General features: G+C 40.9%; 1 protein-coding gene across 2 annotated transcripts in view; it reads right to left on the reverse strand.

The window, feature by feature from the left end:
- FBLN1 (fibulin 1) overlaps nucleotides 1-20,442 on the reverse strand; it is a 104,517-nt gene extending 84,075 nt beyond the window's left edge. The window contains exons 1-2 of one of the 2 annotated variants that reach the window (XM_084639030.1): nucleotides 19,936-20,432; nucleotides 4,818-4,917 (exon numbers count right to left, since the gene is read on the reverse strand). In XM_084639030.1, coding sequence (XP_084495156.1) covers nucleotides 4,818-4,917; nucleotides 19,936-20,011 — 176 coding nt within the window. In that variant the 5' untranslated portion in view covers nucleotides 20,012-20,432. Of the gene's footprint in view, nucleotides 1-4,817; nucleotides 4,918-19,935 lie in introns of both variants that reach the window. The other variant, XM_084639031.1, reaches the window with a different exon arrangement.
- Between the last annotated feature and the right edge of the window lie 5,393 nt (nucleotides 20,443-25,835).

The following is a 25,835-nucleotide window of genomic DNA, read 5'->3' on the forward strand; positions in this document are numbered from 1 at the left end:
GTCTTTTTGTTCAGCACCTAGCACAAGGGTCCTAGAAAAAGCCTGCTCACCCAAACTCTAGGCCTATTATCTGTTTGTACTGTCAGCACAGGTAGAATTTTTGTCCAAAACTTTTTTCCCTGCCTCCACCAAATAAATGCAGATTTGGGTTGACCAAAATCAAGTTGCAAATTCATGTCAAATTCATCAAATTGTTTCAATAAAAAAAAAAACAAAAACAAAACCCTTTATAAAAATTCCAAAAATATTGAAAACATTAGATCATTTTGATATTGCCTAACACACATTTTTTGTTCTGATAATTCATTTAAATTTTATTTTAAAATATTAGAAATGTGTTAGAAAGCCCAAAAACTAAACAAAATGTGTTGTTTCAGGTTGAACAAAATGTTTTGCTCTAAGCTAAACAATTTTTTTTGTTTTGTTTTTGGAATGACCTGAGAACCAAAAAAATACAAAAGTTATTTGCATAGCTCTAGTCACAGGGGACATACGCAAAAATCTTGTTGCTTTGGGAATTATTATGACACAGTGAAATGTAGTAGTTTGTGGGGAGAAATGGTGGCCATTCTAGTGGCATCACTGTATGCAGGAGACTTGGAACATCCTGACTACAACTGGGCAGCAGAGGCCAAATAGGTTACCTGCGTCCATGAGGATTCCAAATCTACCCTGAGATAGAATTCTTCTACAAGTAGAGAGATCAGAAAGACCTGCTCTGAGGTAAGGTGGCCTACTTGCAGCCCAGGCTAGTTACTGTGGAGCAAGACTGAGTACCTTTTCAATCTAACCTGGGCTCCAGCTCATGACATGTGCTCAGACCCATGGAAAAGGAGTTAGTATGGATGGCAAGTCCTCTGGCAACCAGAGGCATCTTTTGGAGTCAGATCCCAAAGGGTGTTGCACAGACTAGAAATGAATCCAGAGAGCATTCCCTGGGGCTGGCTCTAGGAAGCAAGATACATAATAGGCTGGCAAAATTTGCCTGGAATATCTCCCTCCATCTCCTATTAGTAAGTGTTGGCCTGCAGCAAAAGGGTTAAGATGATTCAGCTGCCACACCAGATTCAGATAAAGGGAGATGGGAGCAGAAAAAGAGGACCATCTAGGGTATGGGCTGAGCAGTCCTAAAGCAGGAACTCCAGGGGTAATCCATCTAGGAGGAGGACCGAGCTTGAGTCTTTGTTATACTGTTATTAGTTTCTTTGTTAATCAAGCCACAGCCCAGGAAGGGACACTAAAAACAATATACTGAATAAAATAGATTGGGAAAGGCACCTGCACACATCCAGACTTTTCAATACTAAAAAGAGTCCTTGTAGCATAGTTCTACTTTGTGACTGTAAAAGTGGCAGATTGAGTCCATTGTTATGTTGTCTCTAGGACTTCCTGATCAAATCTGCTCACCTTACAAGGCGTTTTATTCTTGTCTAACTGCCTGCCCTGCAAACTCAACCTGTAATTTGGAAGTCAAGCGGAGTTCCTTCGGCATGAAAAGAGCTCAGTTGTCTTTAAGTCACATAATTTATGGCCAGTTTTTCAAAAGTGTTCAGCACCCAGCAGCTCCAACTGTGACATGTATTTAGGTGCCTAAATAGGAGCTGAGCTCTTTTGAAAATCCGGTGCCATTTTGTGGGTCCTGAACCATTCTGAAAATTTCTTTCTAAATTCTATCCCCATTTAGTCTTAAGCTAAACCACTGGACCTGATTTTGCTCTCATTCACACCTGTGTATATCAGGAGTCACAGCACTGAAGTCAGTAGACTTACACTGGTATAAATGAGAGATGAATTAGGCTCCCTGACTTCACATTTTAGCCCCAATTACATCTGTGTAACCCAACTGTTTAGACTAGGGTTGCACAGATGTAATGAAGAGCAGATTTTGGCCCTTGACATTTTGCTGATGAAGTGACATCAGAAAACAACCCAGCTGAGTGTCTTGCTACTGTATTAGTGATGGAATGGTAACTGGAATAAAAAGTAATATAATTTATTATTGCCAATAAAATATACGGGTAAGGATGCCATTTTTACACAGTGACTTTTCAGTAGGACTGCACTTCAAATGTTACTGTGTTATTTATTGAGACTGCAATATACGGTGTCTGTTTATCATAATACAGTATTTTAGATGCTAGACTCTTTCTGTATATACACAAGTCAGATATAGTTAAGTACACTTTTAAGCTTTCCTATGAAGTTAAGGGTCTCCCTCTAAAATTACAATATTCAAAAGATAAATTACTATTCATGAGACTCTCAGCTCACATCAATCAAATGATCCTTAAATCAGAAACACTCTTGCTTCCAAGTTGTTCAATAAACTTGGTTTCCTGTTTTTCCTGTCTATGTTTTGTCTATAATTCTTTTCACTCTTCAAGTATTTCCTAAATTGGGATTTAAGTCCTATCTGTCAATTCTTGCGCGTAAGAGACTGCTTTCTATGCCAATATAAACGAAAAAAGTCAGAAACAACAAACAGACATGACTGCAAAAGACATTCTTTCCCTAACAAAGGTCAATCCAACACTTCTACAATTACATAAGTTTAAAGCACTAAGCAATTCATATGAAATGAGAGAAGAAGGCAGGGTGATGTGCTTTAAATGGAGAAATATAAAATCTTTTTAGAAGCTGCCTTTCAAACTACCAACCCTATTATTCTCAAATCCACAATTTAAGTGTTACGCATTGGTTTAATGGCAAAACTAACATAAAATATTGGTGCCAGAGAAAATATAAACACCTCTAATATCTACAAGGTTCAGTATAAACACCACATTCATTAAATGTTGATAGTATTTTTAAAGTTCATTGCTTCATTTCTTTGGATCACATAATAGGAAATAGTGCACTCTTAATATCAATAGAATTAGCAGATCTATTCATCCTTACACTCAAAGGCTATTTTTATACCTACAAAACCATAGCCAAAACAAGTCAGACTTTCTTATACTCATGAATTGTAGCTTTTCTTATACTACTATTAGTACCCTCTTACTTATGCATATAACCAAATATAGAACTAAATAGGAAATACAGAAGTCTCCTTGAGCTGACTACACTGGAGAAATTGGGTAAAAGATACTAATTATATATATTGGCTACTGTCCCTGCCTGACTGGTATCCAAGAATTTCTATTGTCATTGGGCCAGATCCTCAGCTGGCATAAATCAGTATAGCTACACTGAAGCCAATGAAGCAACACAATTTACATCAGCTGAGGCTCTGGCCCATATATGTTTCATTATTTAAAAGATATTAACAAAAATCTTACTCAAAATATTGCCATGAAACTAAAAGCTTGCTGCTCAGATGAAGATGGACTGCTACATACTAGGAGCTTTAAGTTTTCTTCTTCTCTATGTATCGTGCCTTCATACTTTAAATGAGACTAGCTGTGGGCTGCATAGAACTCCGTGGGCCATAAACGGCCAGTGTCTACCTTTACCCGCTGTAGGGCTTTGCTTCACAAATAGCTCCTACCTGAAGAGGACAATGCTACTTAACATGAATAATGGCAACAGCAACTGGTTCAAAGAGTTTAAAGAGGTTTGTATATGACACATCAAGAACAGACAGTGCAGGTGCTGAATTCCCATCTCTTACTTTCTCTCTGGTCAGGACATTATGCAGGCCGTCTACTTACATTTGCTATTCTTTTTGTAAAAGTGAACACATTCATAGGTAGCATCCTCCAGCTAATCGTACTAGGACTGGAATGGCCATATGTGCTGTGAGAAAGTGAACACTGAGTTTAAATGGTATCAGCAAACCAGAGTGCAGGAATTTGTATACTGTAGTTACAGAAGACTACCATAATGTGATTAACTGCACATATCCATGTTCTCTGATTAGCTGAGTGCATTCCATTTTAGCAAAGTGTTAAATATACTTCTTGTATACCAATACAGCCACAAACATTTTCTCCATATTACAAGATACAATTCCAGAACAAGCTATACATCAAGAATTCTGCAAACTTCCTAGTCTCCTGTTGACATACAGATTTCAATCTACCTAAACATTTGCCCTCCTCTCTCCATCACCAGTGTCTGTGCACCTCACAGACTCTAATAGATGTATCTCCAGGCACAGAGAGACTAAGTAACTAGCAAAAATCAGGTTCAGTTCCTGGCTGCACCAAAGTTTTCCTGAGTCCTAATCCAATGTTTTATCAACAAAATCTCTTTCGTGGTTTGCCTTTTCTCTCATTATGACACCTGCTAGAACTGGTTGATTTTTTTTTTTTAAACCAGAAAATTTTTTCCACAGGAAAATGAAGTTTCAGTTCCCTATTGTTTGGCTGACAGGAAAATTCGAAACAATTTTTTCAAATTTCAATTTTAAAAATGTCATTTCCTCCTCGGTTTTTTGAAGCAAAAAGAATTTAAATTTTCCATTTAAAGTTTCTGGATTATCAGAGGTTTGTTTCTCTTTTTCCTCCCTTTAAAAACAAAAAACAAAACCACTCTGTTCCCTCCTCCTCTCCCCACTTTTTTTTTTAAACCCACTGGAAAAAGTGGGGGGGGGATTAAAAATGTGAGAGAGTCTGTGTGGGAACCTTATTTCCACTTTTTTTAAATATTTTCCAATTGGAAAAAGTTGGAAGACAATAAGGAAATGTTTAAAAGTAGGTTTTTGAAATATTATTTCAAAATAATATTATTGAAATATTATTATTGGATTGAAAATTCCCCTTGGAAACCAAAACTTTATGGTCAAAAACTTTCAAAAGCAATTTTTCATTTTCCAACTAGCTCTAATGCCAGTCACTATAATTTTTCACAATCAACATTAAGTAATAACATACCTGCATTCTTTGGATTCAGAAATAAATGGCAGAGAACTGCAGTGTCTTTTTTGACTTGCCCATTCATTACCACTGTTGCAGCATTTTTCCACTGAATTTTCTATAGAAATGAACAAAAAAAAAATCAGAATATTTCATAGGACCTTAACAAACAGTGTCAAGTCTGCTAGTAATTACTACAGTTGACAGCCAATTACTTATTCCCTGTGCACCCTGGGTAAGGTTGAAATGGCACACATATGCAGTAGATAGGGATGCCCAAATGAGGAGTTGTATTTTAATTATTATATTTAACATGTTTATTATGGTAGCTCCAGCCAAGAGCGGGGCCTCATTGTGCCAGGTGCGGGACAGACAGTTGTAGATGGTTTCTGTCACAAAGAGCTGACCATCTAAATAGACAAGAAAGGCAGAGGGTGGGGAAGGAGGAGAACACGCAACCTGAGTGGACAATGTGATGGTAGCAAATGTCACGTTAGTTCCATGATTATTTGGGGCTGTGGGGAGTGAAGGGGACAGGATAGGTGGGGCTAAGAGGGGCAACTGTGAAATGAAGCTGAGGTGAAGAGAATGTGAGGAAGGGTAAGGATTGGAGCCAATTAACAAAGGGCAGAAAAAGTCCAATCAAAATTGAAAAAAGTTCTCTGAATGCTCAGAGATCCATTGCTTCCGCTTTGGTTGTTTTTGCCCCCTACCACCTGAAGTCTCTTGCTGGCTCCCCTCTGCAGCCCACATGGATATATCCCCATAGGATATATTAGCAGCTTGTCCTGAGCCCAACTGCTGCACCTAATTATCCTTAAACAGAGCAGACTGTAGATACCCTTATCCTTTAATATGAAGATGTAGGACAGCGACTGCAGCTCCCAGCATGCCGTGGGCCATTTCCCACCAAAAGCAAGATGGAGCACTGAATACTGGATGGAACAGTCATCTCCCTGAATTGCACACTTTAATGTTGAAGGTGAAGGCAGCCATGAGCCACACTGTATAACACAGAGGAAGCATCTGACATCCCTCCTTCAGCAATAAAAGGACAATATTAATTATAAATGAATTTACGTAACTTCCTTATTTCCTGAACATCTAAAACATTGATTCTTTAAGAGTGTCTACAATCAATCATATATGCATAACTATCTTCAGAGAAAGCTAAAGGCAAATGTATATAACATTTTGGCCACTCAATAAATAAATAAATATATATACAGTTGATATAAATAGCGGAAGTCAGAGGGAAACTGGTAAAAATAAAAACAAATTAAGCTAATGGAGATGGTTATTTAATTTTAATAGTATTTGTGCAGAATTACCTGATTTAGCAAACCTAAATACTGTTAATAAGTCGACAAGGATCACAGGTCTGTTTCATGTGCAAAAATTCACAACACAGCAGGTATGTTAAAACTTGGACTAAAGCAAGAGTCATATTTTCTTATTATTCAAATCCAGTCACAGAACAGTTCACTGCACACGCACCAGGCAGAAATGTACACTCTGGAGGAAGAGGCTTGTGATTAGAGCGACTTCTAGTGTAAAGTTCCTGTTAATTTATCTTTGTTTTATACAGGTTCTGGTTGTTGATTTTTTTAAATTATATAATAAAGATGATATTTTTATTCCTGGGTCATGCAGTGATTTACAAAGGAAGGCAAATACCACCCACATTTTATAGATGGAGGAACTGTGGTGCAGAAGGATGAAGTGATTGCTCAAAGTCACACATCGCATCAGTGGCAGAAGAGGAAATAGAACTCACATCACCTGATTCCCAGCCCAGCATTCTGGCTACAGGACCATATTGACTCCCCATATAATTGTTTCCTGGCAGCGACCATTTCCTTCTCCTCCTGTAATGCACCCAAGAACATCTGGTGCTATACACAACTCAAAAACAAAGGGTCAAATTCCGGCCCCCTTGAAGTCAATGATAAAATTACCATTGATTTCAGTAGGTCCAGGATTTCCTGCAACTATCTGAAAGACAGATATGGCTTACAGTACTACAAAGAAAATCAAAGTCTGGTAAAGATCTGCCTGTGATGGGAGACATGGAAATGATATCTGGAGTCTGGTCTCCTGCCTGGGTGTGAGTGACCCATCTATATGAAGTCTGGTGCTCTTCTCCTGCAAGTGTACTGTTAGCAAACACTGAGTGTTTTGGGCTTAATGAAATTTGTTATGAATGACCACATTTTACTGCTGCTGTTTGCAATTAATTTTACCCAGATTGAAAAATGATTCACGTGAAGTGCAGAGCTGGCCCAAGGTTTTTGCAGGAATCTGTACAAAGTAACATCAGGGTCCTCAGCCAAACAGCAAAAATTAAGATGTTTGTACACTAATGCAAGGAGCCTAGGTAACAAAATGGAGGAACTAGAGTTACTGGTGCAGGAAGTGAAACCAGATATTATAGGTATAACAGAGACCTGGTGGAATAGTAGTCATGACTGGGCTACAGGTATTGAAGGGTATGTGCTGTTTAGGAAAGACCAAAAAAAAGGTAAAGGTGGTGGAGTAGCACTGTATATCAATGATGAGATAGAATGTAAAGAAATAAGAAGCGATGAAATGGATATGACTGAGTCTGTCTGGGCAATAATTAAATTGGGGAAGAAAACTATTAGAGCCTCCCCTGGGATAGTGCTTGGGGTGTGCTATAGACCGCCGGGATCTAATTTGGATATGGATAGAGCCCTTTTTAATGTTTTTAATAAAGTAAATACTAATGGAAACTGTGTGATCATGGGAGACTTTAACTTCCCAGATATAGACTGGAGGATGAGTGCTAGTAATAATAATAGGGCTCAGATTTTCCTAGATGCGATAGCTGATGGATTCCTTCAACAAGTAGTTGCTGAACCGACTAGAGGGGATGCCATTTTAGATTTGGTCTTGGCGAGTAATGAGGATCTCATAGAGGAAATGGTTGTAGGGGATAATCTTGGCTCAAGTGATCATGAGCTAATTCAGTTCAAACTGAATGGAAGGATTAACAAAAATAAATCTGCAACTAGGGTTTTTGATTTCAAAAGGGCTGACTTTCAAAAATTAAGGAAATTAGTTAGGGAAGTGGATTGGACTGAAGAATTTATGGGTTTAAAGGTAGAGGAGGCCTGGGATTATTTTAAATTAAAGCTGCAGAAGCTATCGGAAGCCTGCATCCCAAGAAAGGGGAAAAAATTCATAGGCAGGAGTTGTAGACCAAGCTGGATGAGCAAGCATCTTAGAGAGGTAATTAAGAAAAAGCAGAAAGCATATAGGGAGTGGAAGAAGGGAGGGATCAGTAAGGAAAGCTACCTTATTGAGGTCAGAATATGTAGGGATAAAGTGAGACAGGCTAAAAGTCAAGTAGAGTTGGACCTTGCAAAGGGAATTAAAACCAATAGTAAAAGGTTCTATAGTCATATAAATAGGAAGAAAACAAAGAAAGAAGAAGTGGGACCGCTAAAAACTGAGGATGGAGTGGAGGTCAAGGATAATCTAGGCATGGCCCAATATCTAAACAAATACTTTGCCTCAGTCTTTAATAAGACTAAAGAGGATCTTAGGGATAATGGTAGCATGATAAATGGGAATGAGGATATGGAGGTAGACATCACCATATCTGAGGTAGAAGCGAAACTCAAACAGCTTAATGGGGCTAAATCGGGGGGCCCAGATAATCTTCATCCAAGAATATTAAAAGAATTGGCACAAGAAATTGCAAGCCCATTAGCAAGAATTTTTAATGAATCTGTAAATTCAGGGGTTGTACCATATGATTGGAGAATTGCTAACATAGTTCCTATTTTTAAGAAAGGGAAAAAAAGTGATCCAAGTAATTATAGGCCTGTTAGTTTGACATCTGTAGTATGCAAGGTCTTGGAAAAAATTTTGAAGGAGAAGGTAGTTAAGGACATTGAAGTCAATGGTAAATGGGACAAAATACAACATGGTTTTACAAAAGGTAGATCGTGCCAAACCAACCTGATTTCCTTCTTTGAGAGAGTAACAGATTTTTTAGATAAAGGAAACGCAGTGGATCTAATTTATTTAGATTTTAGTAAGGCGTTTGATACTGTGCCACATGGGGAATTATTAGTTAAATTGGATAAGATGGGCATCAATAGGAAAATTGAAAGGTGGATAGGGAATTGGTTAAAGGGGAGACTACAACGGGTTCTACTGAAAGGTGAACTGTCAAGTTGGAGGGAGGTTACCAGTGGAGTTCCTCAAGGATCAGTTTTGGGACCAATCTTATTTAATCTTTTTATTACTGACCTGGGCACAAAAAGTGGGAGTGTGCTAATAAAGTTTGCAGATGATACAAAGCTGGGAGGTATTGCTAATTTAGAGAAGGACAGGGATACCCTACAGGAGGATCTGGATGACCTTGTAAACTGGAGTAATAGGAATAGGATGAAATTTAATAGTGAGAAGTGTAAGGTCATGCATTTAGGGATTAATAACAAGAATTTTAGTTATAAGCTAGGGACGCATCAACTAGAAGTAACGGAGGAGGAAAAGGACCTTGGAGTATTGGTTGATCATAGGTTGACTATGAGCTGCCAATGTGATATGGCTGTGAAAAAAGCTAATGTCGTCTTGGGATGCATCAGGAGAGGTATTTCCAGTAGGGATAAGGAGGTTTTAGTACCGTTATATAAGGCACTGGTGAGACCTCACCTGGAATACTGTGTGCAGTTCTGGTCTCCCATGTTTAAGAAGGATGAATTCAAACTGGAACAGGTACAGAGAAGGGCTACTAGGATGATCCGAGGAATGGAAAATTTGTCTTATGAAAGGAGACTCAGGGAGCTTGGCTTGTTTAGCCTAACTAAAAGAAGGTTGAGGGGAGATATGATTGCTCTCTATAAATATATCAGAGGGATAAATACCAGAGAGGGAGAGGAATTATTTAAACTCAATACCAATGTGGACACAAGAACAAATGGATATAAACTGGCCACTAGGAAATTTAGATTAGAAATTAGACGAAGGTTTCTAACCATCAGAGGAGTGAAGTTTTGGAATAGCCTTCCGAGGGAAGTAGTGGGGGCAGAAGATCTATCTTGCTTTAAGATTAAACTCGATAAGTTTATGGAGGAGATGGTATGATGGGATAACATGGTTTTGGTAATTAAATATTCATGGTAAATAGGCCCAATGGCCTGTGATGGGTTTTTAGATGGGGTAAGATCCAAGTTACCCGGGAAAGAATTTTCTGTAGTATCTGGCTGATGAATCTTGCCCATATGCTCAGGGTTTAGCTGATCGCCATATTTGGGGTCGGGAAGGAATTTTCCTCCAGGGCAGATTGGAAGGCCCTGGAGGTTTTTCGCCTTCCTCTGTAGCATGGGGCACGGGTCACTTGCTGGAGGATTCTCTGCTCCTTGAGGTCTTCAAACTACAATTTGGGGACTTCAATAGCACAGATATAGGTGTGAGGTCTTTTTTAGGTGTGGTGGGTGAAATTCTGTGGCCTGCGTTGTGCAGGAGGTCGGACTAGATGATCATAATGGTCCCTTCTGACCTAAATATCTATGAATAAGTTCCTCCTGAAAAGGACAACCCTTGCTTCTACCTCTGGCAATACACCCCTACTCCAACCAAGTAACCAGAGAATTTAAAACAGGCCCAGCAATGCCATATAAAATGCAGACATATGTCCACACAGGGGAGATCTGGATTGTGGAGGGAAAACTGCAGTTCACGCTACAGTTCATACCATCCAAAGAACCTGCCACAGCCCTCTTGAGAGGAAAGGGAAGTTAAAAAACAAGCAATACAAAAACACGTACCTTGAGGCCATTCTTCTAAAACATAATGAAATAATAAAATGTGGAGAAACATTTTTGGTGTTTTTGCTTTGCTGTTTGCCTTTACAATTGACATTTATAGACAAGTCTACTTTTTTCAAGATTCCAGAATCTGTTTGCATCTGAATTACTCTCCTGAAGTGAAATCCTGGCCTCACTGAAGTCAATGAGATTTCTGTCCAGGGGCCAGGATTTCAATCCTGTACTTTGGAACCAAGAGGTTCTAATGACTACTTAGAACAGGAGTGCTCAAACTGAAGGTCGGGACCCCTCAGGGGGTCGCAAGCCATCAGCCTCCACCCTAAAGCCCGCTTTGCCTCCAGCATGTATAATATAGAGTTAAATATATTTTAAAAAGTGTTTTTAATTTATAAGGGGGGGGGGGTCGCACTCAGAGGCTTCCTATGTGAAAGGAGTCACCAGTACAAAAGGGGGGAGGGAGATGGGGAAGAAAAGGGGGGGAAAAAATGGATTAGAACATGTGTTGGTTTTTCCAAACATACTGAGACTGAATTTCTTCTTCCCTCTCTCCTCCATGGATGTTATGGTGTTTTAGACAAAAAGATTTACCCAAGCAGTGAAAGAAATGGCTTCAAAGGATGTCAACATCCTAAGTCACTTTCCACCTCTTAATTAAAAACAAAAGATTGATTTCTCCTTTCTAAACTTGAGAGGTATTCTGATTAACAAGCTTTGCAAGATGCTATTATGCAATCATCTGTTAACAGTTCTGCTCGTGTGGATTAAGGCCATGATCCAAATTGACTTCAACGGACTTTGGATCAGGCACAAAGAGACGTTTTTAGTTAGAGGAAGTAAGTATGTTTTGTGTTACATAGAGATTAAGTAACATTGTAAAAATTGTTTAGGCAAGAATCTTGTTGAAGTGAGAGATAAGGAATGAGTGATCTAAGGTTTTGTTATTCTATGGCTGCCATGTTAAAAAAATTGGATGGAAACATTCTGTGGATCGGTTAAAGTTCATGGCATACCACATCAGGATTCAAGTAACTAGTAAGCATGTGGGCTAGGAAGTGCCACTGAGATTTATAAAACAGGAGCATAACATGGATTATATTTTATTTATGTTCCAATGATCTATGGATGATTCTTTCTGTGGAGAAAAATATTACTTTGGCTGCCTCTTAACTGCAACTTTTACCTCCCTCTCTATTTCAAGTTATGTCTGCCCCACAGTAAATTTGATGTCCAATTCTCATAACTATTCTGCCAAGGCACGGGATGTGAAAATACCCCATGAACCTGAATTTGGAATCTTGTTTGTGATAAGAGTCTGAACTTTGGAAAGTCCATGATGTTTGTATTTTATACTGCTGTATTACTTGTAATAGTTCTACAGCATGTCACTGTAGTGTTGAATGACTCCAAGTAAGCTTCATAAAAAGATATATATTTTAAAAATATATAATTTTAAATATATTTTTTAACATGGCAGCCATAGAGAGTGTGTGTCTGTGTGTATATATATTAGTTATTTGGGTGCTGATATAAAAACACCCTTGCTGCTTCAGGTCCTCGTCTCTATTACTAAGTTCAAGTAAGCAGCAGCAATAAACTTGGCATTTCCTTCACACTGCTAGCACTGGGATTTAGTATTCAGTATTCTGTAAAGAGGCAATAGGGAGATTTTGGTTAAATAAGAGGATATAATAAGGGCAATTTCCACATATACTTAAGGTACTTTGTATGTGACACTAATATGTGGCTCTAGCTGAATTTTTCAAATTATTAATATTTTCCCCCTTATCTGAGGCTGTACTATTCAATTCAGTTATATTATAATCACATTGTTACTCTGCCATTATCTTGCTCTGATCTATCTCCCCACTTTTATTTTGCTGAATGATACCAGATAACATGAAATTTAAAGTTTCATTGTCTGTGACATTTTTGAATGTTTTAAGACATTTAGCTCAGAACTCAATAGCATCTCCCAAAGTTATATAGACAAATTATCAGGTTCTCAGAGAATAGTCTGTATCAATGACTCAGGCCAGTGGATCAAAATGAGCTTTTTCTCTCAGTAGACATGGATAATTTGAAGAATAAATGTGTTAACTTCCCCCCCTCCCCGATTGAAGAAATGTAGAATTTGGTTCTCCTTTAACTCAATAAAAGAAATCAGCACATTAATTTGTCTTTTTTAGAGTGTAGCAATGCACTCCCGATTATGACAATGAATTAAAAATTATAGAGTACCTTAAACGCTATACAAACGCTAATCTAATATTACCTCAATAAGGCTTAGTTATGATGCCCAGCTTCCAGTGAAACTAGCCCAAAGGAGAGGAGCAAAGACCAGACCAGATACACCCAGAGGCGTTCTTGTCCATTAGGTCATCTCCTTGACTAGGAAACAGTAAATTGATTATGAAGTAAGGAAAAGACCTGTACAAAAGCCAAAACAACAGTTGGATACACTAGTTTTTACTTAGATTGTAAGGTCATTGGGGCAGGGACTATCTGTGTGTTCTGTATTTGTACACTGCCTAGCACAATAGGGATCCTAATCCATGATTAAGGGCACATCTACAGTGCAATAAAACACCCATGGCTGGCCCATGTCAGCTGAGTCAGACTTGTAGAGCCCAGGCCGTGGAGCTATTAAATTGCAGTGTAGACGATTGGGCTTGGGCTCCAGCCCAAGCCCTGAGGGTATGTCTACACAGCAAAGAAAAACACACAGTTGGCTTGAGCCCTGACTTGGGCTCATGGGGCTGTTTCACTGCTGTGTAAACTTCCAGGCTTGGGCTGGAGCCTGGGCTCTCGGACTCTCCCACCCTGCAGGGTCCTAAAGCCCAGGCTCCAGCCCGAGCCTGGAAGTCTACATCACAATGAAACAGTCCCACAATCCGAGCCCGAGTTGGCGGCACAGGCTAGTTGTGGGTAGCTGTGTAGACATAACCTGAGATCCCGTGGGGGGGAAGAGTCCCCAAGCCTGAACATCGACACTGCAATTTTATAGCCTTGCAGCACAAGTCAGTGGACACAGACCAGCCATGGGTGTTTTACTGCAGCGTAGATACCCCATATCTACACTGCAAAAAAAAAACCAAAACACTATCTGTGGCAGAGAGGCTCAGAGCCCAGGTCAGCTGGCTCAGATTCACGGGATCAGGCTACGCAGGTAAAAATAGCTATTTAGACAGTCTCACTCAGGCTGGAGCCTGAGCTCAGAGACCTGGCAATCAGGGTGGTCTCAGAGCCCAGGCTCCAGTCTGAATGGGAATGTCTACACTGCTATTTTTAGCCGTGTAGCACAAGCCCCATAAGTTCAAGTCAGTTGCTATTGCAGGGTGAGGGGGGAAAGGGTTCAGTGTAAATGTACCTATAGACTCCTTGGTAACACAAATAAATAAAAAATAATAGATTCTCCTATAGACCCTACATTTGCAAAGTAAGTACCAAGAACTTTGTAAGCGATGCTTGTTCAATGACTTGTTGTTGAGACCCAACAACAGCTCTTTGGAATCCATAGAAGAATTTCACTGGAAATAAAAATAATATATGGAGAACTTTTAAAGATTCTAAAGTAACCTCTGTGAAGCACAAAGAATAGATAGATCTCTCAAGTGAAAGCAAGGCAAGGGGGTTACATTTTATAAATGTCTGAATCTATGAAAGTCCTGCTAAGTTCTGAGCTACATCAATAGGGGACATAAACCCTTTTCTGGATGAGCAAATTTATTAGACACTAGAGTTGAATTCAAAATGCTTCCCATATTACTATGTTGCATTGACTAAAGACAACTCTTAACAACATAGCTGTCCTTGAAGTGTGTTGGTGTATTGTTCAAGTGGATTCATTGCCCTATGTTGCAGATGAGTATGCCACGGGTGCACATTTCCCCTTATATTTAGGGTCCTACCAAATTCACCGCCATGAATAATGCATCACAGACTGTGAAATCTGGTCTCCCCCTGTGAAATCTGGTCTTGTGTGTGCTTTTACCCTATACTATACAGATTTCAAGGGGGAGACCAGCATTTCTCAAATTGGGGGTCCTGACCCAAAGGATCTGCAGGGATGTCAAGATTATTTTGGGGTGCCACGATATTGCCATCCTTACTTCTGGACTACCTTCAGAGCTGGAATGGTCAGAGTGGCGGATGTTGGCCAGGCACCCACCTCTGAAGGCAGCACCCCACCAACAGCAGTGCAGAAATAAGGGTGGCAACACCATACCATGCCACCCTTACTTCTGCGCTGCTGCCTTCAGAGATGGGCAGCTGGAGAGTGGCAGCTGCTGACTGAGGGCCCAGCTCTGAAGGTAGCAGCGCAGAAGTAAGGGTGGCAATACCATACCATGCCATTCTTACTTCTGTGCTGCTGCTGGCTGTGGCTCTGCCTTCAGAGCTGGGCTCCCAGCCAGCAGCCGCCACTCCCTGGCTGCCCAGCTCCAAAGGCAATGTCGCTGCCAGCAGCAGCGCAGAAATAAAAGTAGCAGTACCACAACCCACCCTCTCACCCCACCCCCACGCACACACCTTGCGACCTGCCCCCCAGAACTCCTTTTTGGGTCAGGACCCCTACAATTACAACACCGTGAAATTTCAGATTTAAATATGAGTACATTTCAAGATTTATTTTTAAAAACTTACGACCTTGAAATTGACCAAAATGTACCGTGAATTTGGTAGGGCCCTACTTATATTCCTTCTTCCCTTCTCCCGTAAAGACACAGAACATGACATTTACAAATGCTGCCTTGACCACCTCCCCTCTTCTTCACTGAAATTGCTCTGACAAAAGTTTCTAAGCCATTTTTTTTCTAGCAAAAACTTACAACCTATAATCCTTTCCCATCCTTCTTGATCTCTTTGCTGCTTTCAGCACTGTTGGTCACTCCCATCCCTTCCTTCAGTTTTCATGGCACCAACCTCCACTGTTTTTCCTACTGCCTCTGATCACTCTTTCAGAGTTTGCTTTTGTGGATCCTTCTCTCCCCCCCTCCTGCCCTTTTTTTTGTCCTTTGGGTGGTTTCCAAAGGGTTCTGGCCCCCTCCTCTTTTCTCCATATATTTTATCCCTGAGCTACTTTATTCACTCACGTGATTGCAAATATATCCATGGTGATTATTTTACTTCACATCTTCTTCCACCCATCTATATTTCAGTCTGGGTGTCTGACATTTCCTCCTGGATGCCTCACTGACAGCTTACACTTAGCACAGCAAAAATAAAGGCACTTATTTTTCCTCCTAAACCTTCTCTGCTTGTCCCAATTTCCATTACTTTCAGCAACACAACCTTGAACCAGGATTCATCTTTCTTTTAGCATATCCAGACCATGTGCAGATCCCACAGTTCATTCCTCCATATCTTGAAGATATGAACTTTCCATTTTATCCCCACAGCTAAAACTCTTGCTCATGTCCTGACTATTTTTCATTTTGATTACAACTTCCTCCTCTGACCTCCTCTATACCTACTTTATTCCCCTTTGGTCCGTACATAGCATGGATTTTAAAACTGTGTTCCTCATCTAGGATCTGACCACGTCACCTTCCTCTTTGAATCCCTCTATTGAGATCACATATCCACTGTACCAAGTTTAAATTTCTTTTTGACTCTTCATACTGCCCACAGCCTAGTTCTCTATGTAAAGCAAAGACCCATATTTTATTTTAGAAACTATTAATACAGATGTTAAAAATCTACCTGTTCTACAACAGGAGTATTTATGAAAAACACCTAATACGAAACTTGCAGTTACTGGCTAAAGCAATTAAATAATATCCACCAACCTGTTATCAAATTACGCCTAAAATCTAACAAAGTACAAATATATTGCAGTAACTCGATATGGATTTTCATCTTGAATTTCACAACCATGTTGGATTTCAATTATACAAATGAAAAACAAGAGTTTACCATGTTGCTATTCCCCTGATTACAATAAGATGTCAGGTTGGATTTAAAAAAAACTAATAAAAATTGGAAATTCATTTGAAAACTGTACTTTGGAGACTGCACTCATTTTAGAATTATAGTGTTTATAAAATAACTTTTAGGGATTTGTAAGAGCACCATTTCACCCCCATATTAAGATAAGAAAACACAGATTTAGGGCTATGTCTACACTATCCTGCTCTTCAGGCTATGGGGTCATGAATAGCAATGCACACCAAAGTGCCGCACTGTAACACCTCCATGTGGATGCTTTGAGCATAAAGTAAAAGGTTCCTAGTTTGCATTAACATTGTCCTCTTCGAACAGGACTCTGTTAATGTGCTCCAGGAACCTTTTAGTTCATGCCCACAGTAACCACATGGGGGAGTTACAGCACAACACTTTGGTGCACACTGTTATTCATGCCCCCATAGTCTGAACTGCAGGGCAGTATAGACATAGCCCTCCTCAGTCCTTTACAAGTTCTACTTCCCCCAAACAACTCTTATAAGATTTACTACTGAAAAAAGCACATGTAAAAATCGTAATCTTAAAATAAAGAACTCAATCCACAAAAAGTCAGTGGAATTTCTTTTATTACAAACTATAAGATCACACTGACTAGACATTTCCAGATGTTGAGTTATGCTACATTATCTGTGTGTAATACCAAGACATACCAAAGACCCAGCCTGATGAACTGCTCATTCATGGACATGACACAATCATGTAAGCGCATAATCCATTTTATTCAGTGAGCAGTGCTTTCAAACACAGTTAGTTGTAAGTTACAAATAATATATGATACTTTCTGTAAAAATCTTAGTCACGATTATAGAGTTTCTAAACTTTATACAGTCTCCCATTTTGCAAAGATTTATGCACATGCTTACACACGAAGAACAAGTCGTGCTGAAGTGGGTGCCTTCTTTTCTTTGCAGGATGGGAGCCTTAGTTATGAGAAGTTGCATTACATTTGATAGCGCACACACTAACACCAACAAAGAATAACAATTAAGAGAAATGACAGTAACAGTAACAGGTCCTTGCTCTTGATGTTGACTGCACATATCTACAGAAGATGCAGTTGTGTTAATAACATAATTATTAGAGTACATTAAAGCTATTTATGTAAAAAAAACACCCTAATTGGTCCATTGGCCTGCGGAAACAGATAAAAAGGACCTTATTTAATGTTTATATTTATTACGTTTTAGAACAATCTCTTAGCTGAATTAAGATCAAGATTTCCAAAATAGGTGTTCAATGGAAGGACCTTCAGTCCCTGTTTAGGCACCTAAATCCCATGTTGATATTTTCAGAAGTGTTTAGCACCCAGGAGCTGTAAATGAAGTCAAAGCATTTTTTAAAATCAGATGATGGATTCAGATGCCTAAATATGCAGTTAGAAGCCAAATATGAGGGACCCATTTCTGATAATCTTGAGCATACACTGTACTCACAGAAACACTTAGGAAAATATACCAGTAATCAGAAATATAAATTCAGTAGTTGAGGTAAAATGTGCAATGAAGTCATAATGTGAAATTAGTAAACATTTTATAACAGTTGTGCACAATATTTTTAATTATCCTCAATAGCCAGCAGAATACATCAAAAGCATGGTTTTAAAAAACTGTTCTGTTGTCAGAACAAACGGAAAAAGTAACTGCTATCTTTGGATTTTTACAGTAGATATTGCTTTCCTAACTCCCCCCCACACACACACTTCTTGGGGAGCGGGGAGGAGAGAAGAACTGGCTAATTACCTGTCTTTTTAAAAAGTAAAATCTGTATGAATCGCTGACTGTGACAAGTGCTGTGCTACAAGAGAATTTGCAAACCCAATATATTGTGATCGTAACTGATAATTTGCTTCACTGGTTTTTATCTATCATTATTTAATTATACGTTTTGTTGGCCAGGGACCACGTCTTTGCATGTGTTTGTACAGCACCTTTCATAATGAAACCCCGATTCTGAATGGGGCCTCTTGGTGTTGCTTGTAATATAAATACTCATATCATTTCTTTGGATTGTTGTGAAGAACTGGCTCTTATTACATATAAAGTAACCACTTTGCCACCTTCACACACCTTCGGAATTCTTCATTGAACTGAACCAAATTAGAGCCCTTCTTCTGTAAGGAATTGACTTGAAGTCATTCATCTTTTGTAATTCAGTTTTCAGTTAATTCAATCAGTCATCTTTCATGAGAATTAATTTTAAAATGCAACATTTTTGTATTAAATCAAACCACTCATTTACTGAATGTCAATGTATGTTTGTTCCCTTTTCAGAGGGTGCGAATCTCAGTGTAAGTAAAACCTATGATGTTTCAGGCTTTGAATATTCAAGAAGTTGCTGTGCCTGACCTTTATCCGAGAAAACTAGAGTTTAAAACAGATCAAGCAAGAAAGCCTTGATTCTAACCAAGACACAATTTCACAATTCATTGTAATGCTGATTTTCAATGTAGGTGGGCCCAGACATCAGTGACCACCCAACATAAGTAAATATCAATACCAAGTCATTCATTTAGGGTAGTGGTTCTCAACCTGGGGTCATGAGCCCCCCCGGGGGGGGGGGGATATCGCAGGACAAGTTTAGGAGGGTCACAAGTCTAGGGCCAGCGTTAGAGGGTGGCAAACAGGGCAATTGCCTAAGGCCCCATGCCACAGCTAAGTTACGTGCTTCAGCCCCCAGGGTGGGCAGGCAGCCCTCAGCTCCTGAAAGGGGTACAGTAGTCGGGACAGGTTGAGAACCACTGATTTAGGGCACAGTATTGCAAGGCACTGAATGCCCTTGAAACTCACCTTCCCCCAGAATTGAAATTAGAGGGGATATTGGAATTTATGGGGGGGGGGGGAGAGCGGTGGAAAACAACTAAATTCGCCACACTGGGTGGCAACATCAGATGTAACTGTAGGCCAAAGGTGGGGGGCGGTTGTAGGGAAATCCCTCAGTCTCCAGGAGCTGCGGGTGCTCAGCGCTTCTCAATTGCGTTTCCACGGGCAGGGCAGGAGGAACTCCACAGCGGTTTCACTGCCCCCTTGAAATGCCCCCAAAGAAATGTAGCCACGTTCCTTCTTAAAAAAGCAACACCCCTCGAGTCCGTCCCACTCTTTGGGGCGAAGGGCTCGGAACAGGAGCCAGGGTTACATGGCCTGAAACAGAACCGCGTCTCCTTTAAGCCTCCCGTCGCCCAGTTACCTTTCCCCGGGGGCCGCCAGGACGTGCCCTGGGGCCAAGGTTTCCCGCCTCCCAGGGCAACCCGCGTCCAGGCCGGGCACTGCAGGGACCAGCTTCCCCGTGCCCCCACTGGTGCGGACTCCCGGGCCCAGGCTACCCAGGGAGCAGGCTCCTCATGCCCCGGCTCGGGTGTCCGGCCGGCTCGGACCTACCTTGCCCCGCCAGCAAAGGGACCAAGCTGAGGGGTAGGAGCAGCTGCAGCAGCCGGGTCCCGCGCAGAGTCTCCATCAGCAGCTCCGGGAAGGGCAGCGAACGCGGAGCAAAGCGGGGCTCGGCTCTCCTGCAGCGCCCAGCCGGCTCCCCCCTTTTCGCTGCTTCTCCTCGTGTTAGCCCAGCAGCCGCCTGAGACCGGTTGGGAAGGACCCCCCCCTCACACACACACACACACACACACACACACACACACTCTCAGCGGGCTTCCCGGCGAGGGAATTCACTGCCTGCCCTTCTAACGAGCCCGCCTGCAAGCGCTGAGCGGAACGGAGCCGCCGCCGCGGTCGCCTGGAGGCACAGCCCCTGCTGTTGCTGGGATCCCGCTTCTCTTCTGCCCCAGCTTCGCAAGCTCGGGAAACTTTGCAGACACGGAGTGGGACCCTAGTGGCCAATTGTTTGGTTGGAAGGCATGCAGCAAATTCTCTGGATGCCAAGTGCAGGCGAAACCCGCGAACAAAACGAAATGCAGACAAATCCAAGAAAACCACCTGGGCCGGCGGAGGGTTAACCCTCCCGAGGCTTTTTTTTTCCTCTTGTTTCTACAGATTTTCCTCCAATCACAATGTTGTGAACAAGGAGGATTTAAAAAAGCAAAGCACCAGTGATGTTTTCCAAAGTGTCAGTGAAACTCATTTGAAACAAACAATCAAGGTGACCGTCTTATTTACAATAAAACTGGTTAGAGCTGTGGCATACCGCTGCTATCTGTAAAAGGTCTCCTTATCTTGTTTAAACAGGACTCAAAAACACTGTGATCTTTGGTCAAAGGAAGATCTAGGGTTGACTGAATGCATCAGGGTTGCTGCCAGGATTTTACGATATCCTGGGGGGGTTGGGGGGAGGTGTAAATGTTACCAGAGAGCTAATGGTACACGGAAACATGTAGGGAAGAGGTTGCCCTCCCAGGCACTTTGGCCCCACGTCTGCAAACACTTAAGCCTGACCAAACTTTCCTTACATAAATAGCTGAAAGTCAGTGGTCCTGAGATTGGGCCCTGGGAGTGGATCTAGATTCACTCTCCTTGTATCACAAAGGAGCTGGGGGTACACATTATTTTATTCTATGTGATTAAAATACAAGTTTAGGGACAGGTTGTGAACCCCCTATGTACACTAATGAGCACTTAGACAAAATACCCTCATTAAGTGGGACTATCTGCATTAGTAACTGCTCGCCAGTGTAAGGCATTCACAATGTAGCCCTTTACTCTCTTTCCTCAAAATGTAGTGACCCTCATGTCCCTGGGCAGAAAGCATTTGAGATACCAACGTTTACAAGTATCCAGGTTGTTTCTGCCCTTTTGTTTCTTCCTTCCCTCCTCCTGTCATTGTCTCTCCATCCTTCTTTCTGAGTTTGTATCTTGCAAAAGCTTTGCATTTCTCTTATTTCCCTCATACCCATATCTACCTTTTTTTCCTCCTCCATTTCCTCTCCCCCCCCCCCCCGTCTTCCTTCGTCTCTTCTTTTGGGTCCCAATCTAACTCCCACCAATTTTAATAGCAGTTGGATTGGAAACTTGCAGAGTAGACAAGCAGAAGCCCTTTACATGTTGGAAGGGCTTCAGGGGGCAACTGACTAGGATCATACAAAGCCTTGTCTACACCTCACACCAGTTGAATTCAAGCAGTGCAAGCCCCTATGTGGGAACTTGTTTCGGTTCAATAGTAGCTTATTTTATTTTACCTAAAACCTGCTCCTAATTGACTTGAACTAAACTGAAATAATCTTGGTATAAATCAAAATAAGTGTGTCCACACAGCCATTTGCACTGGTTTGACTAAGGGCTTATCTACATGGGAGTTATTCCTGATTAACTCGGTGTGTGGATGCCTTTATTCTGGAATAAGAGTGCTGTATTCCACATTAATTTAGTCCATGCATAGAGTTAAACAAGAAAATTAATCTGCTTTACATTTACACCCTACTTTATTCTAAAATTAACTTTCATGTGTAGACAAGCCCTAAATCAGTTTTAAAATCACACATTAACAGCTTGTCTACACAGAGTTCTCTCTGATTAACTCCATGTGTGGACACTTATTTCAATTCCTGGCTAAGTGGCAGTTCTGCAGAAAAGGACCCAAGGATTACAGTGGATGAGAAACTGGATACAAGTCAACAGTGTGCCCTTGTTGCCAAGAAGGCTAACAGAATATTGGGCTGCATTAATAGGAGCATTACCAGCAGATTGAGGGAAGTGATTATTCCCCTCTATTTGGCACTGGTGAGGCCACATCTGAAGTATTGTGTCCAGTTTTGGGCCCCCCCTATAGAAAGTATGTGGACAAACTGGAGAGAGTCCAGTGGAGGGCAACAGAATGATTAGGGGGCTGGAGTACATGACTTATGAGGAAAGGCTGAGGGTACTGGGCTTATTTAGTCTGAAGAGGAGAAGAGTGGGGGAGGGGGATTTGATAGAAGTCTTCAACTACTTGAAGGGGGGTTCCAAAGAGGATGGAGCTAGGCTATCAAATGGGGGCAGAGGACAGAACAAGGAGCAATGGTCTCATGTTGCAGTGGAGGAGGTCTAGGATGGATATTAGAAAAAACTATTTCACTAGAAGGGTGGTGAAATCTCTATCCTTAGAGGTTAAGGGCCAGTTCAACAAAGCCCTGGCTGGGATAATTTAGTTGGAGTTGGTCCAGCTTTGAGCTGGGGGTTGGACTAGATGACCTCCTGAGGTTTCTTTCAATCCCAACCTTTTATGATTCTATAACCTAAGCTAGATAGATATAGGGCACTCTTATTCCAGAATAAAAAAAAGAAAATAAAAGAAAAAAGTGTCCACAGATAGCCTTGGTTAACCCTAACTCCATGTGTAGAGAAGCCCGCAATTAAACTGGTGCAACTCTGCACATAGACAAGCTCCAAAATCTCAGTAATTTCCCATTGTGACTACATGTAAAACATTTCTGCACCGGTGAGCTTTGGCCACTGCAACTGGCCAGTTGTCCACTTCCCAAAACAAGCCCAGGTGGCAAATATTGTGTTGCAACCCCATCATGGATAAGAACTGGAAGTAATTTTTTGTATTGGTAGGTGTGTTCACTTACCTAGTTACAAAATTATTTTACAGATCATTTGGGAAGAGTTCAGTGCAATACAAATTGGCAAGCATGCTTTTTATATCTGGAATCTATTATCCTTTCCTCACTTTGTGATGGAGAAAAAACTGTTTCATTAAATTGCAAAGTAATATATTAAATAGTTGCCTTCCCTTCTAAATGTATGTGGAAAATATTTTGCTCCCTTCCACTACAATCTGTTTACCAGCAGTGAAGAGAATTAATGTAATGGTTTAAGTAATATTTCTTGAAAACATCACATCAGGTATGGTCATTTGGAGATCAACTAATAACTTTTTCCTTTTCCTTTTAGAATGCTCCTAATAATTTTCATAGACATTCCCAGCATAAATTGGCACAGTCACCTGCAATCAGTTTCAGTGGCCCCAAGCACATATGCTTCTAATTATTGACCCCAAGTTTCTTAGTGACCCTGAACTGTGCACTTAGGGACTGATCCATAGCCCATGGCAATCAATGGAAAGACTTCCATTGACTACAGTGAGCTTTGGATCAGGCTCGTACTTACTGTAGGACATAAAGGCTTATGAGAGAGAAATGTTTTGAATAACTGTAAAGATTCTTAGGCTCAAAATTTGATCTTTTTTTTCCCCAGTCTGTTTGCAAGGTCCCTGTAATCCTTTGTGTATTTTTAAACTGTTTACAAACAAATGGTTTAATGAGGATATTTTTACTATAGAATAACAAAAATAACTTACAGCTGCTCAGCATTACTGAGCAACACCACTACAACAAGCCATTATACAATCTGACGGAAAAAATCGTGCCCATTTTACATTCCCAAGAGACTTATTATGAAAAGATACATAATGATGTGTACTTGAATTACAAAAATAAATAATTCAATACATGAAAAAATACCTTAAATTCATAGCCATCTAGCTATGATGGTCATTATCACCTGCACATTGTGTCCATGCAGAACGTTCTGGTGACAGTAGGAATAGAACTCAGAACCTGCCTGTTGCAAGAGCATAGGTCCTGACCACCTGAGGTAACACAGAATCTCAGTTTGCGGTTAGTAGTATTAGACCTACAATACAAAGTTGAATAGTTCTGAATCTGTCCAACAGCAGCAACTGCATGTGTGTACACACACAGTCAGTTCGTATGTACACTAGCCCAAATAACTGGGCTTTATGTGGATAAAGTGAGAAAAGGTTACAGTCACAGAGGTTACCCACAACTGCTAAAGGGCAGACCCCTGTGCCTGCTACTCCACTTTATGAGGCTAGAATATTGGCCACACTCCCACCAAACCATTTGCCACAGTGCACTGTGTGCTAGAAGCACATAGAAGGCCCCTCACCAGGCCTGTCTGTCGTCCATGGAGCCAATACTAAGACCTCATCTTACCAACGGAAGAAGGCTTCAGTGCAGATGCTTCCCAATTCCTACTGTCCCTCCTCCCCGTTCAGACATTGCCTCAAAGTGGGGCTTAAGTGGTTCAGTGGGCATTGCCCTCACCTTTTGCACCACAGTGAATTTCACAGTGCCCAAATCAACAGTTATCGAACTGTAGTTGATCCACTCAATTCAGCTCTAAACCACAAAATGTACAAACAAAATTCAAGGTGTACCTTCTTTTCCATTCAGAGGGTGCAATACAAACTTGAAATGTTAAAAATAATAATAATAAAAAATAAAAAAGTACCAGAACCAGCAGTCTAATTATATCATCAAAGCATTTATAGTGCTAGACAAGCCCACATACCCTGCTCCTCAAAAGGTATTTGGACTCCGAACTTCCATTGAAATCATCTGAACCTTAGTCTTTTTCAACAGCAGCAACTGTCTCTCATAAGCATCTAAATACTTACTCTTGTACACTCATCCCCAAGTGTCTGCTGGGGACATGGAGGGGACTCTCACCTGGGGGAAGAATATATTTGATTGTTTCCCCCCCCCCCCATACCCGTTAATACACTACTTATTTCCTTAGATTGTAAAATGTTTGGAACAAGGACCATGTCTTCCTGTATTGCCCCAATTCTATAAATACATGTGAATAATTATACACAAAAGGATTGGGACTTGTGTTTATAGAACTCCTGGCAGAATCCTGAGTGGGGCTTCCAGGCACCTCTATAATGCAAACAAACAACAATAGGTTAGAGATTTTTAAATTCAAAAATCAAAAAAACTACATACATTCTAACATGGTTTTACTCAAAATGTCTGTCCTCTGAGATGTGCCAGATGCCAAAGTCTGGTGGCTCTTTGGAAGGCCAGGATGTTCAGCTATATGTTTGGGCTGATGCAGAAGTAAGCAAAAGGAAAAAGATCTCAGCCCTGTTTGGTGAACTTATGGAAATTGTTTCCTGCCAGCTGCTCCCAATTCCTGGGCATTACAACAGCTCTGTGTGTATAGCAAGTTGGGCAGCCATAAGTAAGGAAACTGGCTGACAGTTTTACAAAAGAAAATTCATGGGAGTTCTGTGCGCGACGGGAAGAACGAGCTTAGACACCTTCTCATCCCACGATCACTGGAAACTGCTAGAGAGCAGGAGTCTTATTGATGTTTGACTGTAGGATTAGCATCATCTTCCCTCCCCTTTCCCAATGGTTAGGATGTTTCTTTTAGAGAGAAAAGAGTGAGTTTTCAACCCAGCGGGGCTCCTGTCTCCTTTTTCCTGGTTAATCTCCAGAATCAGAGCCAGCTTTTGGGGTGGGCTTTAAAAAAAACAAAACCTTTTCTCTCTCAGCTGACTTCTTTCCATCATGACCACGCAACTATCATTCTTAGGATAC

This window comes from Lepidochelys olivacea (genome assembly GCF_965140295.1).
Source record: "Lepidochelys olivacea isolate rLepOli2 genome assembly, chromosome: 1".
NCBI classification, from domain to species: domain Eukaryota; kingdom Metazoa; phylum Chordata; order Testudines; family Cheloniidae; genus Lepidochelys; species Lepidochelys olivacea.